General features: G+C 37.2%; 3 protein-coding genes across 5 annotated transcripts; all 3 read right to left on the minus strand.

The window, feature by feature from the left end:
• Positions 1-2,104: 2,104 nt before the first annotated feature.
• Positions 2,105-4,230, minus strand: LOC116012951 (protein trichome birefringence-like 33). The gene is made up of 6 exons (XM_031252619.1): positions 4,041-4,230; positions 3,686-3,899; positions 3,127-3,301; positions 2,855-3,027; positions 2,620-2,781; positions 2,105-2,491 (listed from the first exon to the last, which is right to left on the minus strand). Exons 1-6 carry the CDS (start codon positions 4,228-4,230, stop codon positions 2,146-2,148), a joined length of 1,260 nt encoding a protein of 419 aa, XP_031108479.1. The 3' UTR covers positions 2,105-2,145.
• A 266-nt stretch (positions 4,231-4,496) lies between these two features.
• On the minus strand, positions 4,497-6,633 carry LOC116014326 (protein trichome birefringence-like 33). The gene is made up of 6 exons (XM_031254359.1): positions 6,433-6,633; positions 6,078-6,291; positions 5,519-5,693; positions 5,247-5,419; positions 5,012-5,173; positions 4,497-4,883 (listed from the first exon to the last, which is right to left on the minus strand). Exons 1-6 carry the CDS (start codon positions 6,623-6,625, stop codon positions 4,538-4,540), a joined length of 1,263 nt encoding a protein of 420 aa, XP_031110219.1. The 5' UTR covers positions 6,626-6,633; the 3' UTR covers positions 4,497-4,537.
• A 468-nt stretch (positions 6,634-7,101) lies between these two features.
• LOC116011713 lies at positions 7,102-11,271 on the minus strand. 3 transcript variants are annotated; one of them, XM_031251110.1, is made up of 11 exons: positions 10,912-11,271; positions 10,648-10,690; positions 10,283-10,345; positions 9,540-9,603; positions 8,819-8,875; positions 8,503-8,696; positions 8,363-8,401; positions 8,085-8,173; positions 7,877-7,955; positions 7,737-7,784; positions 7,102-7,636 (listed from the first exon to the last, which is right to left on the minus strand). In XM_031251110.1, the coding sequence occupies exons 1-11, from the start codon at positions 11,136-11,138 to the stop codon at positions 7,556-7,558; spliced, it is 984 nt and encodes a 327-aa protein (XP_031106970.1). In that variant the 5' UTR covers positions 11,139-11,271; the 3' UTR covers positions 7,102-7,555. The 3 variants fall into 3 exon arrangements, with proteins under 3 accessions (XP_031106970.1, XP_031106971.1, XP_031106973.1); XM_031251111.1 differs by having other exon boundaries at positions 7,121-7,636; positions 10,283-10,336; positions 10,912-11,270; XM_031251113.1 differs by having other exon boundaries at positions 7,121-7,636; positions 8,503-8,603; positions 10,912-11,269.
• Between the last annotated feature and the right edge of the window lie 1,702 nt (positions 11,272-12,973).

A 12,973-nucleotide genomic window follows, 5' to 3' on the forward strand; every position in this document is an offset into this window, starting at 1 on the left:
AGTGCTTCAATGGTCACGTGTATAAAGATTCCTAAATACCCATTAGTGGGAGCTGAGTAGAAATACCTAAGTTGCACGGGAGTCGGTCTCAAACTAGAGAAGCGCCACCGCAGTTTCAATTGCCTCGGTTAGAGACCTCAGGTTGGCAAAGCCAAACGTATAGTCGGTCAATATCGGGATCTATTTCTTATTGCGATCTGATCAAATACCGAGCAGGTTCATAACTCATACAGAGAGATATACTCGAAGTATATACCCCTTAATATTCTAATAGCTATTTGTTATATGTGCCCAAAAAACAAGAAAATGGTTAGCTCATCAGAGGTTGTCCCAAATAAACAAACATATCCTGCCGGGGCCGGGGATTCTTGATAGTTGATACTCCATCACATGCACAAGGAGTTTGATTGCTGCATTTAATGACCAAAAAACTAGAAAAATTCCCAGGAAGCAAGGGCTATGATTTTTGTGAAGAATATGATGAGTTTTATACTTATCAACATACGCTTTCTAGATTGAACTCATTGCTATTTAATAGTTAGGTATGAACACATGTTATGACTACGGTTTGATCTTCTTTCCTAGAAACTGTTATGTGAAATAAATTATACAAAATACGTCACAGAATGTGCATGTTTTAACTGACTTACAAATCCCAAATACTTCACTGGTATGATATGAACCCTACACTCTGTTACTGTTAACAAAACAAAGCTTCTCAATTTATTTTAAATTAGTTAATTAATTAGTTGAGCTATACCTCGAGGGCATTACATATATTAATTAGTTACATGATTTGATACAAACCGAATCATGGTCATACCTAAAAGTAACATACATAGGTAATGATTTATAATAATTTTATATTATTATAGTAAGGTATATATGTCTTTATAAATTCTAAATTTAAGAAAAATTATTGTCGATAGTTGAGATATAATAACACACACATTCAAATTTCTAAATATATAATTTTTTTAGCAAAAGTCTTTACTCTTTAGTTTCAATGTCGACGTGCCCAAATAATAATAATAATAATAATAATAATAATAATAGTGACAATTTTGGAGAAAAACACTTCTATTTTATTTTTTCAATTAATTTCTCTAACTATTCATTTCTCCAGGAAAATAGAAAACTTCTCCAGTAAGTAAACACATCCGATCCGTCAAAGGCTGTCACACGTCAAAAAGAAATTGTATGTGGGGTGGGATAATTATTCATCATTCATTTCATATCCCTCTTGCTTAGTTGTTGTGATGGAAGAATTGAAGAAGGAACAGACCATTCCAAGTTGACATTCAAATCCATTACAACTTGCTCTGCAAACTAACTGCAACTTGCAACCAGTGGGTGGGGTGGCTCTTTTTTTTTCTTTTTTCCCTTTTTTTTTTAATATTTTATTTTGTGTTCGGCAGATGAATTTTTTGCTGCAATTTGGCGTGCAAGTGGGGCAACAAGGCCTTTATTCAAGTTCCTCGTGTTTGCCTATTTTTATTATTGCATCTATTTATACTCCCATTTGCTATTATTATATATTTTCTTATTTGGAAACTTTACAATGTGGATTAGCATAGTATCGGTTTATCGGATATAATCTATAGTACTGGATACATGTATTAATATATAGTACCTAATACAATAAGTTGATAAATATTATTACTCTTATTACCCACAGTACGTTATGCTGTTTGACCATAAAGTCTTTAGCATTAACATTACTAAACATTAAATTGATAAATTGATAAACATTGTTAGTTGCAAAGGATAATATATGTGTTGTACGAGTTAACACTCAATCACTTTGGCCACCCCCACCGCTCCCATCCTCGCGCACATACACTCTTGAATAGTAATTACCTATTTCCCTCATTATCAAAAAAAAAAAAAAAAATGACTCTTAGCCGCCACCAATTCAAGTCCACTGACAAAGCACGAGTCTGTAGATAGTAGTGTCCATGGCTTTCACATATCGTAATTTACCTTCTCCATAGAGTTATAAGGGCTTTAAGGGGTTGTAAATCAGTTCAGATACATCTTGCGATTTACTTCCTCCGAAAATTACGCGTAGGCTTCGAACTTAATAAAAATTAGAGAAAACAAATTAATCTTTTTCATTATTGTTGACAACAATTACAGCTCTAATTAAGGATAGAAAAGCTTAGCAAATAGAAGCTCATTCCAAGTATCTTGAAGGCCAGGGGCACACCAGTGTGTGCAATCAGTATAGGTGGTCTTTGGGTTGGCTATTTCATCCTTCCCAGTGAAAGGGTTCCATTGTGTCTTGTAGATTGATGTGTGGGCATCCTTCCTATAACTTGAGAGTTGTGTGATGTTTAGAAATGTGATGGGCACTCTTGACTCACTAAACACTTGTTTAATCACCTCCATTATGCTTTTCTTAGTAGTTATCGACCAGAAATTAAGGTCTTTTATAGGCGTTGTCTCGTTGTAACAGTTCCCATTTGGATCACCTCCCCACTCTATACTCCTGCACGAAGACAAATAAGTGAAATCACCATATATTCAAAATTTATTAACTGAAAAAATTTTAGTTTTTTTTTTTGGGACAGAGAAAAACGGATAAGATAATACATTTATTAGTAATGGAGAAGTCACCTTGGATGAAGAGGTGACATGCTAGTGAAGAACACTCTTGTTTTCTTAGGATCCATGTTCTCCTCTACCCATTTCAACATATTTTTCATTGCCATTCGATAAGCTTCTTCAGGAGATACTTTTATTATGTCTTTCTTTTCATCATCCAACGATCCTGATTGCCTTCACAAATAATAATGTTATAACATATCACATCACGGGATTCGAATGTAAATACGGAGTATTATTTACTCACAGGAGTTTGACAGTTGCGTCAGTCATCCACCAAACATAAGTGTTGAATACTATGATGTCGAATCCTTTCCAGTGTTGCCCATTGGCATTCATAGAATCTTTGCGAACAATTCTGCTTGTCGATGCCTCCAGAAGAAATGGTGCAAAGTAGAACTCAATTGTCACATTGTAATCCTTCTCCATTGCATCATTATCAGTTTAAATTTTTAGTCAAATCAAATACATTGAAAGAATGCAAATTAAACCATTATTGGGTATAATACTTTGGCTTACCTTAGCTGTGAAAATGGCTAGTGATTCATTACCTACAAAGGATTTGGCATGGTCATGAGGGATGGCTCTTTGCAGGAGACAAACCATGGAAATATACTGCCCTCCGTTCAAGGAATCTCCGGCAAACAACATCCTCTTCCCTCGAAGGCTTTCCAGCATCATCGTTGCATCGAAACTGTATAATAATTATATAAATGCATATTCAGAAGAAGAGTGTTATTGACACAATAGAGATAAATCATATATAGGTTAGGCCTAGAGGGTATTTATGGATAAAGTTAATTTTAAATTTAATCTTTTAACTATCCCTCATTATTAATTTTAATGGCTACCAAATTTAGTCATTAAGTATTGAATTATTTCCAATTGTAATCGCATTTCTGTGTGTGAACCATTAACGATGAGGAGGGTAAAACTGAAAAATCACAATTATGATATCCATCAGAGGGTAAGATTAGGTAAAACTGTGTATGAACCGTTAACATTATTAAAGATTCATACATCATTTTTGTGCGTAAAATATTAACATTGAGAGTAAAACTGAAAAATCATGACTGACCTGGGAAGAGAGCAGGCATGAGGTTGCCATCTCCAGTGCAAATATTCCCTGTCAGGGCGGCCGTGTCCTTGACACGTCACCTGCCGCCATAGGTACGGACAATCATGTTCCTCGTACAACGGTCGGTTCTCCTCATCCCACACCCACCTCCCGCTGAAAACATCGCAATCTTTCTCCGTCTCTCCGATCGCAAACGCCAGCTTCGTCCTCGTCTCTAAATTAACATTAAAAACAAAACTCAGTTCACAAAGTCATCATTTCAGATTTTCAGATGAATCTATATACATCAAACTGAATACTATACGTACTGCAGGTTTAATTTGTACGTGTACATACGTAGCGTTAGTTTACTCACTGAATTGTGGTGTTGTTGTGGTTGCAGCAGTTTTGTTGGAGTAATCTAGGAGGCAAAAAATGTCGCCCAGGTTGTCTTGTCTGTGGTAGAAGACGGCGGCCAGGACGATGAAGGCTAGTAAGGTGAAGACAAAAGGAGAAAGGCATGGCTTTCCATTCAAATCTGGGCAATTCCAACCAGATTTATGCATCATCTCANGAATAGTAATTACCTATTTCCCTCATTATCAAAAAAAAAAAAAAAAAGTGACTCTTAGCCGCCACCAATTCAAGTCCACTGACAAAGCACGAGTCTGTAGATAGTAGTGTCCATGGCTTTCACATATCGTAATTTACCTTCTCCATAGAGTTATAAGGGCTTTAAGGGGTTGTAAATCAGTTCAGATACATCTTGCGATTTACTTCCTCCGAAAATTACGCGTAGGCTTCGAACTTAATAAAAATTAGAGAAAACAAATTAATCTTTTTCATTATTGTTGACAACAATTACAGCTCTAATTAAGGATAGAAAAGCTTAGCAAATAGAAGCTCATTCCAAGTATCTTGAAGGCCAGGGGCACACCAGTGTGTGCAATCAGTATAGGTGGTCTTTGGGTTGGCTATTTCATCCTTCCCAGTGAAAGGGTTCCATTGTGTCTTGTAGATTGATGTGTGGGCATCCTTCCTATAACTTGAGAGTTGTGTGATGTTTAGAAATGTGATGGGCACTCTTGACTCACTAAACACTTGTTTAATCACCTCCATTATGCTTTTCTTAGTAGTTATCGACCAGAAATTAAGGTCTTTTATAGGCGTTGTCTCGTTGTAACAGTTCCCATTTGGATCACCTCCCCACTCTATACTCCTGCACGAAGACAAATAAGTGAAATCACCATATATTCAAAATTTATTAACTGAAAAAATTTTAGTTTTTTTTTTTGGGACAGAGAAAAACGGATAAGATAATACATTTATTAGTAATGGAGAAGTCACCTTGGATGAAGAGGTGACATGCTAGTGAAGAACACTCTTGTTTTCTTAGGATCCATGTTCTCCTCTACCCATTTCAACATATTTTTCATTGCCATTCGATAAGCTTCTTCAGGAGATACTTTTATTATGTCTTTCTTTTCATCATCCAACGATCCTGATTGCCTTCACAAATAATAATGTTATAACATATCACATCACGGGATTCGAATGTAAATACGGAGTATTATTTACTCACAGGAGTTTGACAGTTGCGTCAGTCATCCACCAAACATAAGTGTTGAATACTATGATGTCGAATCCTTTCCAGTGTTGCCCATTGGCATTCATAGAATCTTTGCGAACAATTCTGCTTGTCGATGCCTCCAGAAGAAATGGTGCAAAGTAGAACTCAATTGTCACATTGTAATCCTTCTCCATTGCATCATTATCAGTTTAAATTTTTAGTCAAATCAAATACATTGAAAGAATGCAAATTAAACCATTATTGGGTATAATACTTTGGCTTACCTTAGCTGTGAAAATGGCTAGTGATTCATTACCTACAAAGGATTTGGCATGGTCATGAGGGATGGCTCTTTGCAGGAGACAAACCATGGAAATATACTGCCCTCCGTTCAAGGAATCTCCGGCAAACAACATCCTCTTCCCTCGAAGGCTTTCCAGCATCATCGTTGCATCGAAACTGTATAATAATTATATAAATGCATATTCAGAAGAAGAGTGTTATTGACACAATAGAGATAAATCATATATAGGTTAGGCCTAGAGGGTATTTATGGATAAAGTTAATTTTAAATTTAATCTTTTAACTATCCCTCATTATTAATTTTAATGGCTACCAAATTTAGTCATTAAGTATTGAATTATTTCCAATTGTAATCGCATTTCTGTGTGTGAACCATTAACGATGAGGAGGGTAAAACTGAAAAATCACAATTATGATATCCATCAGAGGGTAAGATTAGGTAAAACTGTGTATGAACCGTTAACATTATTAAAGATTCATACATCATTTTTGTGCGTAAAATATTAACATTGAGAGTAAAACTGAAAAATCATGACTGACCTGGGAAGAGAGCAGGCATGAGGTTGCCATCTCCAGTGCAAATATTCCCTGTCAGGGCGGCCGTGTCCTTGACACGTCACCTGCCGCCATAGGTACGGACAATCATGTTCCTCGTACAACGGTCGGTTCTCCTCATCCCACACCCACCTCCCGCTGAAAACATCGCAATCTTTCTCCGTCTCTCCGATCGCAAACGCCAGCTTCGTCCTCGTCTCTAAATTAACATTAAAAACAAAACTCAGTTCACAAAGTCATCATTTCAGATTTTCAGATGAATCTATATACATCAAACTGAATACTATACGTACTGCAGGTTTAATTTGTACGTGTACATACGTAGCGTTAGTTTACTCACTGAATTGTGGTGTTGTTGTGGTTGCAGCAGTTTTGTTGGAGTAATCTAGGAGGCAAAAAATGTCGCCCAGGTTGTCTTGTCTGTGGTAGAAGACGGCGGCCAGGACGATGAAGGCTAGTAAGGTGAAGACAAAAGGAGAAAGGCATGGCTTTCCATTCAAATCTGGGCAATTCCAACCAGATTTATGCATCATCTCATCTGTTCAACCTTTCTTCCATATATGATGAAGATCAAATGCATGTATCAATAATAGCATATACATATATATACATACATAATATAGCTAGCTAATTGATGGAGCGTCCGGTGTATATAATATATATAGCTCTAACTGATTCACTTTTTCATTATCTCATCTTCAAGTTCAACTCCCATGATCGTGTTTAATGTAATTTATGATAATACAACCCCAAAAAAAGAAAAATATATTATATTTGTTTTTGGTTATGTAATCATGTGACCAAAAAAGGCACGTGTTTAGAAAAGAATAAACCTCACTTTTGTATAATAATCTGTATCCACTAAAGACAAAAAGTTTCAAATTAAATTGTTTATCTGCCTTATTGATTTGAGTCAATCAGTTAGGTATGAACGACTAAGTTGATTTACTTCCTTATGATCATTTGCTAACTAGGTTACAAGGCAGACTTCACTCAGAACGCACCTTCGAACTCAGAACGCACCTTCGAATAGTGAAGGCAAACTTTCCCATAAATCAAAGTTCACTTCCAAGAAGTAGTACACATTTGTATAGAATGTAGAATGAATCAATTCACAAAGAGTTAATTATTGTAAGATGTTTCAGGAATTTTATTGAGATCTACTGCTGCAAAAACCCTGTCTGATCTATATATAACAAAGTGCTGCCAATGACCTACAAAAAATGATGATATCAACTACTCAACTAGCACAGAATTACAAACAAAAGCCTCAGTCTTCTCAAGAACTCGTGTTCTGCAACGATGGTTGTCAATGTAGAAATGTCGATCAGCGTTAAGAAATACACATTTCCTTCAAGAGTAAAGCGAATGCTTGAACGTACGGAATGCAGATGTCGGGAGTAAGTGTGGCAGAGACAGACTCGAGTAATGTGAATGGTTTCTCGCTAAGAAGATGTCGATGTTCAAAATTCCACAGGAGAATACGTGCTCCGGTGATGCTGAGAAGGTCCTCTCAACCTCTGTGATATGGATTGAAACCAGCTCTGCAAAGAGAACAAACAGATATAATTACATAAACTTCTGTGCTGAAAGAGAAAGCGAGAAAAGCAAAAGATATCATGGACTTTAGCGTTAGTGAAATACCTGTACTCTATGTGGTAAGCTGGACCAGAATTCCAGGTTTGGGATTATCTACAATGTGCAAGAATAAAGTCAGATGAGAACGACAGTTCATAACTTCCATTGATAAAGAGGAGCTCATGAAAAATGAAAAGATTGCATACATCTATGCCTCGAATGTGCAGAAAGAAGTACCGATAGATCATCCCACCCAAGAAGTAAGCTCCAAAAAGGCATAGGATTCTACAAAGCAATTGAGTTAGGTATAGAAGTTTTCTTCAATGATATAGTAGCGGTTATACATTATTTGAGACAACATATATACATTATTTGAGACAACATAAACCGGTGGGACAAATCTACTAGCCTTACATGATCAATAAAGTGCCAAACCAGCCCAGCCCTTTCCCTTTAGACGATATGACTCTCCCGCAGCCAGAAGGATGCCTTAGTTCTGTGGTCTGTCAGCATTCGCAAGGCATAAACTTAAGAGTGTACCGGATAAACTAGATGTGCAAGTGGCACTTAGAAAAGGAAGAACGTGTCATATCTGCTTATATATGCTCCTTATCACATAATATATAGACAAGGACGGTGGAAAATAAGTACTAGAGAGCAAAGCCACACTCGTAGAAATTTGAAGTACTCACAAAATCGCAAGTCCCAACTTTTTCCAGCGTTTGAGGACCCTGTCAAAGATACAAAGTGATTCTAAGAAAATCATAGACCATTATATAAAGAAATGTACATGTAGTGAAGAATGCCAAATAAAAGAGGAAAAGGCCCTCACAGTTGCAGTCTCATCACAAACAACAGAGACAGCAAGTGAACAGTTCTTCAATGCACTGTGGTACGTCTTAACAACAATACCTCTGAGGGGACTATTGTTGTCTGTCCCATCAAGAGATCCAAGAAAAAATATTAGCATCACTAACTCAGATGTAGAAGGGTAAAATACAGCCTTGATTGCAGCATCCCGGGCAACTAAAACAACAGTCTGCCAATTATTTTATAAACAAGAAGTAGCTGCCCCACTTGAAGTAAATGAAGGCAGCCTTCTCTTCATTGATATCAAAGAAATAAGCAAAAATTACATGTAAGTTAACCTATGAGGCTAATAGATGTAGTTGATGGACGTCCAAGAGTAGAGCACACAGGATAACCTGCAGTAACCATACCAATATCGTATTTAAGAAAATGGAAGCACTACACAGTCAACAATAAGAAGAATGAATACCTTTTTTTAGAGAATTATTGTTGAGAAATCTGGGCAAGATTAAAGATAAAAAACAGAAAGATAAAGAACACAAGGATTTACATGGTTCGGCAGTGTGCCTACGTCCACAGGAGCAAAGCGGTTCTTTTATTATAAATATAATAATATTTAATGTAACCCTATACTCACGGTAAATTTACAATATTACCCCTATATTGTACTGCAGGGGCTCCGCCCCTGCACCCCCAACCCAACTGAAACCCCATACTTGGAGACATGCTCTCACTCCACTCAAGCATCTATCATCTCTTGATTGCATATGAGCCATACCCAACAATTATATTAACATTTATGCCATCTTAGTTCACATTCGCAGATTTGATTTAAAATCAAGGAAGCAGCACGAAAGAAAAACTCACAGTCATAAGCTCACATAACTGTGTGCATCCACCCATATTCTAATACTTTGTACATCTGAGAGTGGGTGACTGATGCATTCCAATTATTGAACAGGGTTCAGTGGTTTGTCATGGCAAACCACTGGATCTCAAAGCTTCCTAACCGTGATCTCATATTGATCCTACATGTACAGAAGCTCAAGGAGCACTCACCTCCAACGATGCTAGATGCAAGTGCACTGCAACCCATGCCACAACGAGATCCACCACCACAGTCCTAGAAGAATAAGTGCAAGGATATTCAAGTAAGCTAGACAGCTATCACTTCATAGAAAATGCGAGAACACTGTCACTTATTACTTATTAGGACACAGACATACTGGCACTTCAAATGATTTGCATGCTTCTTGCATAGCTTATAATCCAATAAATGAGGTATAACCTTCAGCTAACTACTAATGCAGAATCAGTTTAGTGCCTTATTACACATTACCCTATAGATTTCTTCCCCAAATCGAGCCATGTATATTAAAAATTTTAACAAAAATATATTCCCAAATCCCAGAATTTACTTGAAACTGATACAGATTTGAACATTCTATTACATAAGATTGATTCTACAGTGGCAAAACAAAATTTATATATCATTCCTAGGAGCTGGAGTATGGCGTGCCAGTGACATCAGTCGGGTGAAAAATATGTTTTTGTAAAATGTTCAACAAGACTGCCAGCCAACTTATAATCTAAAGCATCAACTAATCATGAGTGTGGGACATGAAAGGCAAGGATGCCTCCAGAATATAGGCTTGAGAATTAACACACCACTTAATTAGTTGATTTCCAACAATAAATAAGACAAATGCTTCATTTAGCAATGTTAAAAGGTTATGTAAATTGAACCACTTCATGAAACCTTCAATAAAGAAGAAGATCAGGTGCAACTCGAAAGCACTCACCACGCAGTCAACACACATAGGAGGATCATGGTTGAAAAGCATTGTCTCACACAGCTGCTCCACATATAGGTAGATGAAAGGGAGATAACAACAAGAAAAACGAAAAGTCATTCCCCCAGTTTAACTAGTAAATATATCATAATTTACCCAAAGAAAACTAATTGGCTAGTATAAAATAAAACCACTGCCTTCAAAGCTACTAACACCTAGTTAAACCAATTCCCTTTTATCCACAAGAATGCTTAGCTATAATTTGCATTACTTCAGCTTTTTTGTGCATATATCAAACTATATAAAATGGGTCTTCAATCTTCATATAAAGAAACTATCTTTACAAATAAAAAATAAAATAAAAATCAGCCAACCTGAAACCAAATCACCGTTCCATTAGCTGCCACTCTATAGAACCTAAAAAGCACAATAAACATCACACATTTCACTAATTAGACTCCCCATTCACCCAACAAGGATATCAATGGAATACTTACAAATTAGGATTTCTTTACTATTTTAAGGTAAACGAACCGCATTTTTGTCATAGCAAATAGCACTAAGTAAAATAATGCATACAAGGTGTTTGTGTTTATGTGTGTGTGGAGAACAAGAGAGAGGGAGAGAGAAGAGAGTACCCATCTTCGCTGAGGACGCCATGGGGGAAATTAGAAATCGGGGAGGTTAAGTTGTAAGTGTAAAGCTTGTTGTTTTGCCCGAAACTGTAATCGCAGGAGGCGGACACGGAGCTGATTCCGAGCCCGTCAAGAATCGCTAGAGTGAAGATCAGATGAAGAAGACGAAGAAGACGAAGAAGACGAAGAAGACTCAGATTCAGATGCAGAGAGCTGCCGCCTAAAATCATCTCTTTTCAGAAATTTTCATATGCAGCGTTTGGTTAAAGAATAATTGCAGATTTACAGCTTCAATTCATGAACATTTATTAATGAAGCGAGCTGGGAATAACTCGCAGCAAAACGAACGAAGAACTAGGGAGTGATTATAAAATGAAGAAGAAAATTACACCGTAATTAAAATGAAATTTAGCCCCCCAATATTTAACCTTTCCCTTTTTTCTCCCTTTAAAAAAATATCAAATTACTTTATAACGAGAGATAACGGTCAATATCCGAGACTCCGAGAGTATGTATTAGTAAATTCTCATCATTCGAAGCTATTTCCATCTGTCCAAAAGAAGACATGGTACCTCAACCAGATCGACAAGGGACTACTATTGAAAGAACTCGTTGGCTTGTGTTAGACCGACCTCTAAAAGTAAACTTCAACCGGATCCAGACTCTAAAAGTAAACTTCAACGAGATCCGATAGCAGGTGCCCCAAACTTCTGCCTTTTATTCTTTATTTTTGCATTTCTTAGGGCTTTTTTAAGGGAGTTGTTTATAGTTCATGGTAAGTAAAAAAATTTCTTAGTGGTTGAATGGGGTACGATTTCTTTGGCGGCAGTACATGGTTTAGCATCCTGGCTTGTATAGCCTTGCCTTGGTCGAATTCCTACGGGTCACAGTATGCGCATTCCACATCTTCTATGTTCGCCTATTCCACCGGAACCATATTAGCCAGGGGAGAAGGGGTGTCTTAGTCAAATTCATTGGGAGAGTCTTATTAGCTCCTATTGGGTTTTAGGCCAACGGTTCTATTGACAGCGTAGGCTTTGTTTACTTCATAGGAGAGGATTTGACGAGCTCCGGAAGACACGGGAGTTGGCCTAGGGGGAATCGTCACTTATAAGAAGTGAACCCGGATTCTCCCAAAATTCTTCCCCATAGAGAGCAATCGTTATACCCTGCACCACGGTGCACATAGCAATGTGCACCACGATCCAAAACGACGTCGTTTCGATGTTAGTGGACGCGGACGCGAATGACTCCAGGAAATTCATTATCTATAATACACATAATTATTATCTAGAATACACAGAACGTTTGCCTAGAATACACAGAATGTTTGCCCAGAATACACAGAATATTGACACAAAATATACAGAATTCATCCTTCTAACATTCGTATGCACAAACACATCACAACATGTGTTAATAACATCAATACACAGAATATTGACACAAAATACACAGAACTCATCCTCCTAAACATTCGAATGTGCAAACACATCACAACATGTGTTACTAACATGAATACACATAACGGTTTCCTAGAATACACAGAATGATTGCCTGGAATACACAGAACGATTACCTAGAATACACAGAATATTAACATAATACACAGACCGACCGAAACGGGAAACATGGTTTCCAAAAAAAGAGACGATTAATTTACAATGCTCAAAACGACGTCGTTTACGTACGTGGGGCACATTGCTATGTGCACCGTGGTGCATGGTATAATTTACCCATAAAGAGAGCTCATTTGCCACTTGAGCAATCCCATTGGGTTAGAAAGCAGTTTGCTTTGCTACTGAAGAAGTCATCCTTGTTGGATATATGATCTTTTTGTCTAACACTAAAGTTGAGTTGAGGATCTATTTAATTGTCAATGATAGTTTTTATTTTTATTTTTGGATCAAAAGGAGAGCCGAGCCTAGCGTCTAACAATCAACACCCCCGGTGATAATTCTCTCACAAGGCACAACACTTGAATCAACTATCAGCGCATCCTTAACATTGGTAGGGGGTTCCTCCCAACGAACCCATGTCTGTTCAAACTGAGAGTCTTTAGCCA

The sequence above is a fragment of the Ipomoea triloba genome, chromosome 3, assembly GCF_003576645.1.
Source record: "Ipomoea triloba cultivar NCNSP0323 chromosome 3, ASM357664v1".
NCBI classification, from domain to species: Eukaryota; Viridiplantae; Streptophyta; class Magnoliopsida; order Solanales; family Convolvulaceae; genus Ipomoea; species Ipomoea triloba.

What these genes read in the sequence shown, in the direction of transcription:
- LOC116014326 (XM_031254359.1), bottom strand. Translation starts at nt 6,625, where the DNA reads ATGATGCATAAATCTGGTTGGAATTGCCCAGATTTGAATGGAAAGCCA. An exon ending in TAGCCATTTTCACAGCTAAG is followed by an intron (nt 5,420 to 5,518) that starts GTAAGCCAAAGT and finishes GCAATGGAGAAG; the next exon opens with GATTACAATGTGACAATTGA. An exon ending in ATGTCACCTCTTCATCCAAG is followed by an intron (nt 4,884 to 5,011) that starts GTGACTTCTCCA and finishes GTCTTCGTGCAG; the next exon opens with GAGTATAGAGTGGGGAGGTG.
- LOC116012951 (XM_031252619.1), bottom strand. Translation starts at nt 4,230, where the DNA reads ATGCATAAATCTGGTTGGAATTGCCCAGATTTGAATGGAAAGCCATGC. An exon ending in CACAACAACACCACAATTCA is followed by an intron (nt 3,900 to 4,040) that starts GTGAGTAAACTA and finishes ATGTTAATTTAG; the next exon opens with AGACGAGGACGAAGCTGGCG. An exon ending in GACGCAACTGTCAAACTCCT is followed by an intron (nt 2,782 to 2,854) that starts GTGAGTAAATAA and finishes TTATTTGTGAAG; the next exon opens with GCAATCAGGATCGTTGGATG.
- LOC116011713 (XM_031251110.1), bottom strand. Translation starts at nt 11,138, where the DNA reads ATGATTTTAGGCGGCAGCTCTCTGCATCTGAATCTGAGTCTTCTTCGT. An exon ending in GAACGGTGATTTGGTTTCAG is followed by an intron (nt 10,346 to 10,647) that starts GTTGGCTGATTT and finishes ATCTACCTATAT; the next exon opens with GTGGAGCAGCTGTGTGAGAC. An exon ending in AAGTTGGGACTTGCGATTTT is followed by an intron (nt 8,174 to 8,362) that starts GTGAGTACTTCA and finishes GAATGCTGACAG; the next exon opens with ACCACAGAACTAAGGCATCC.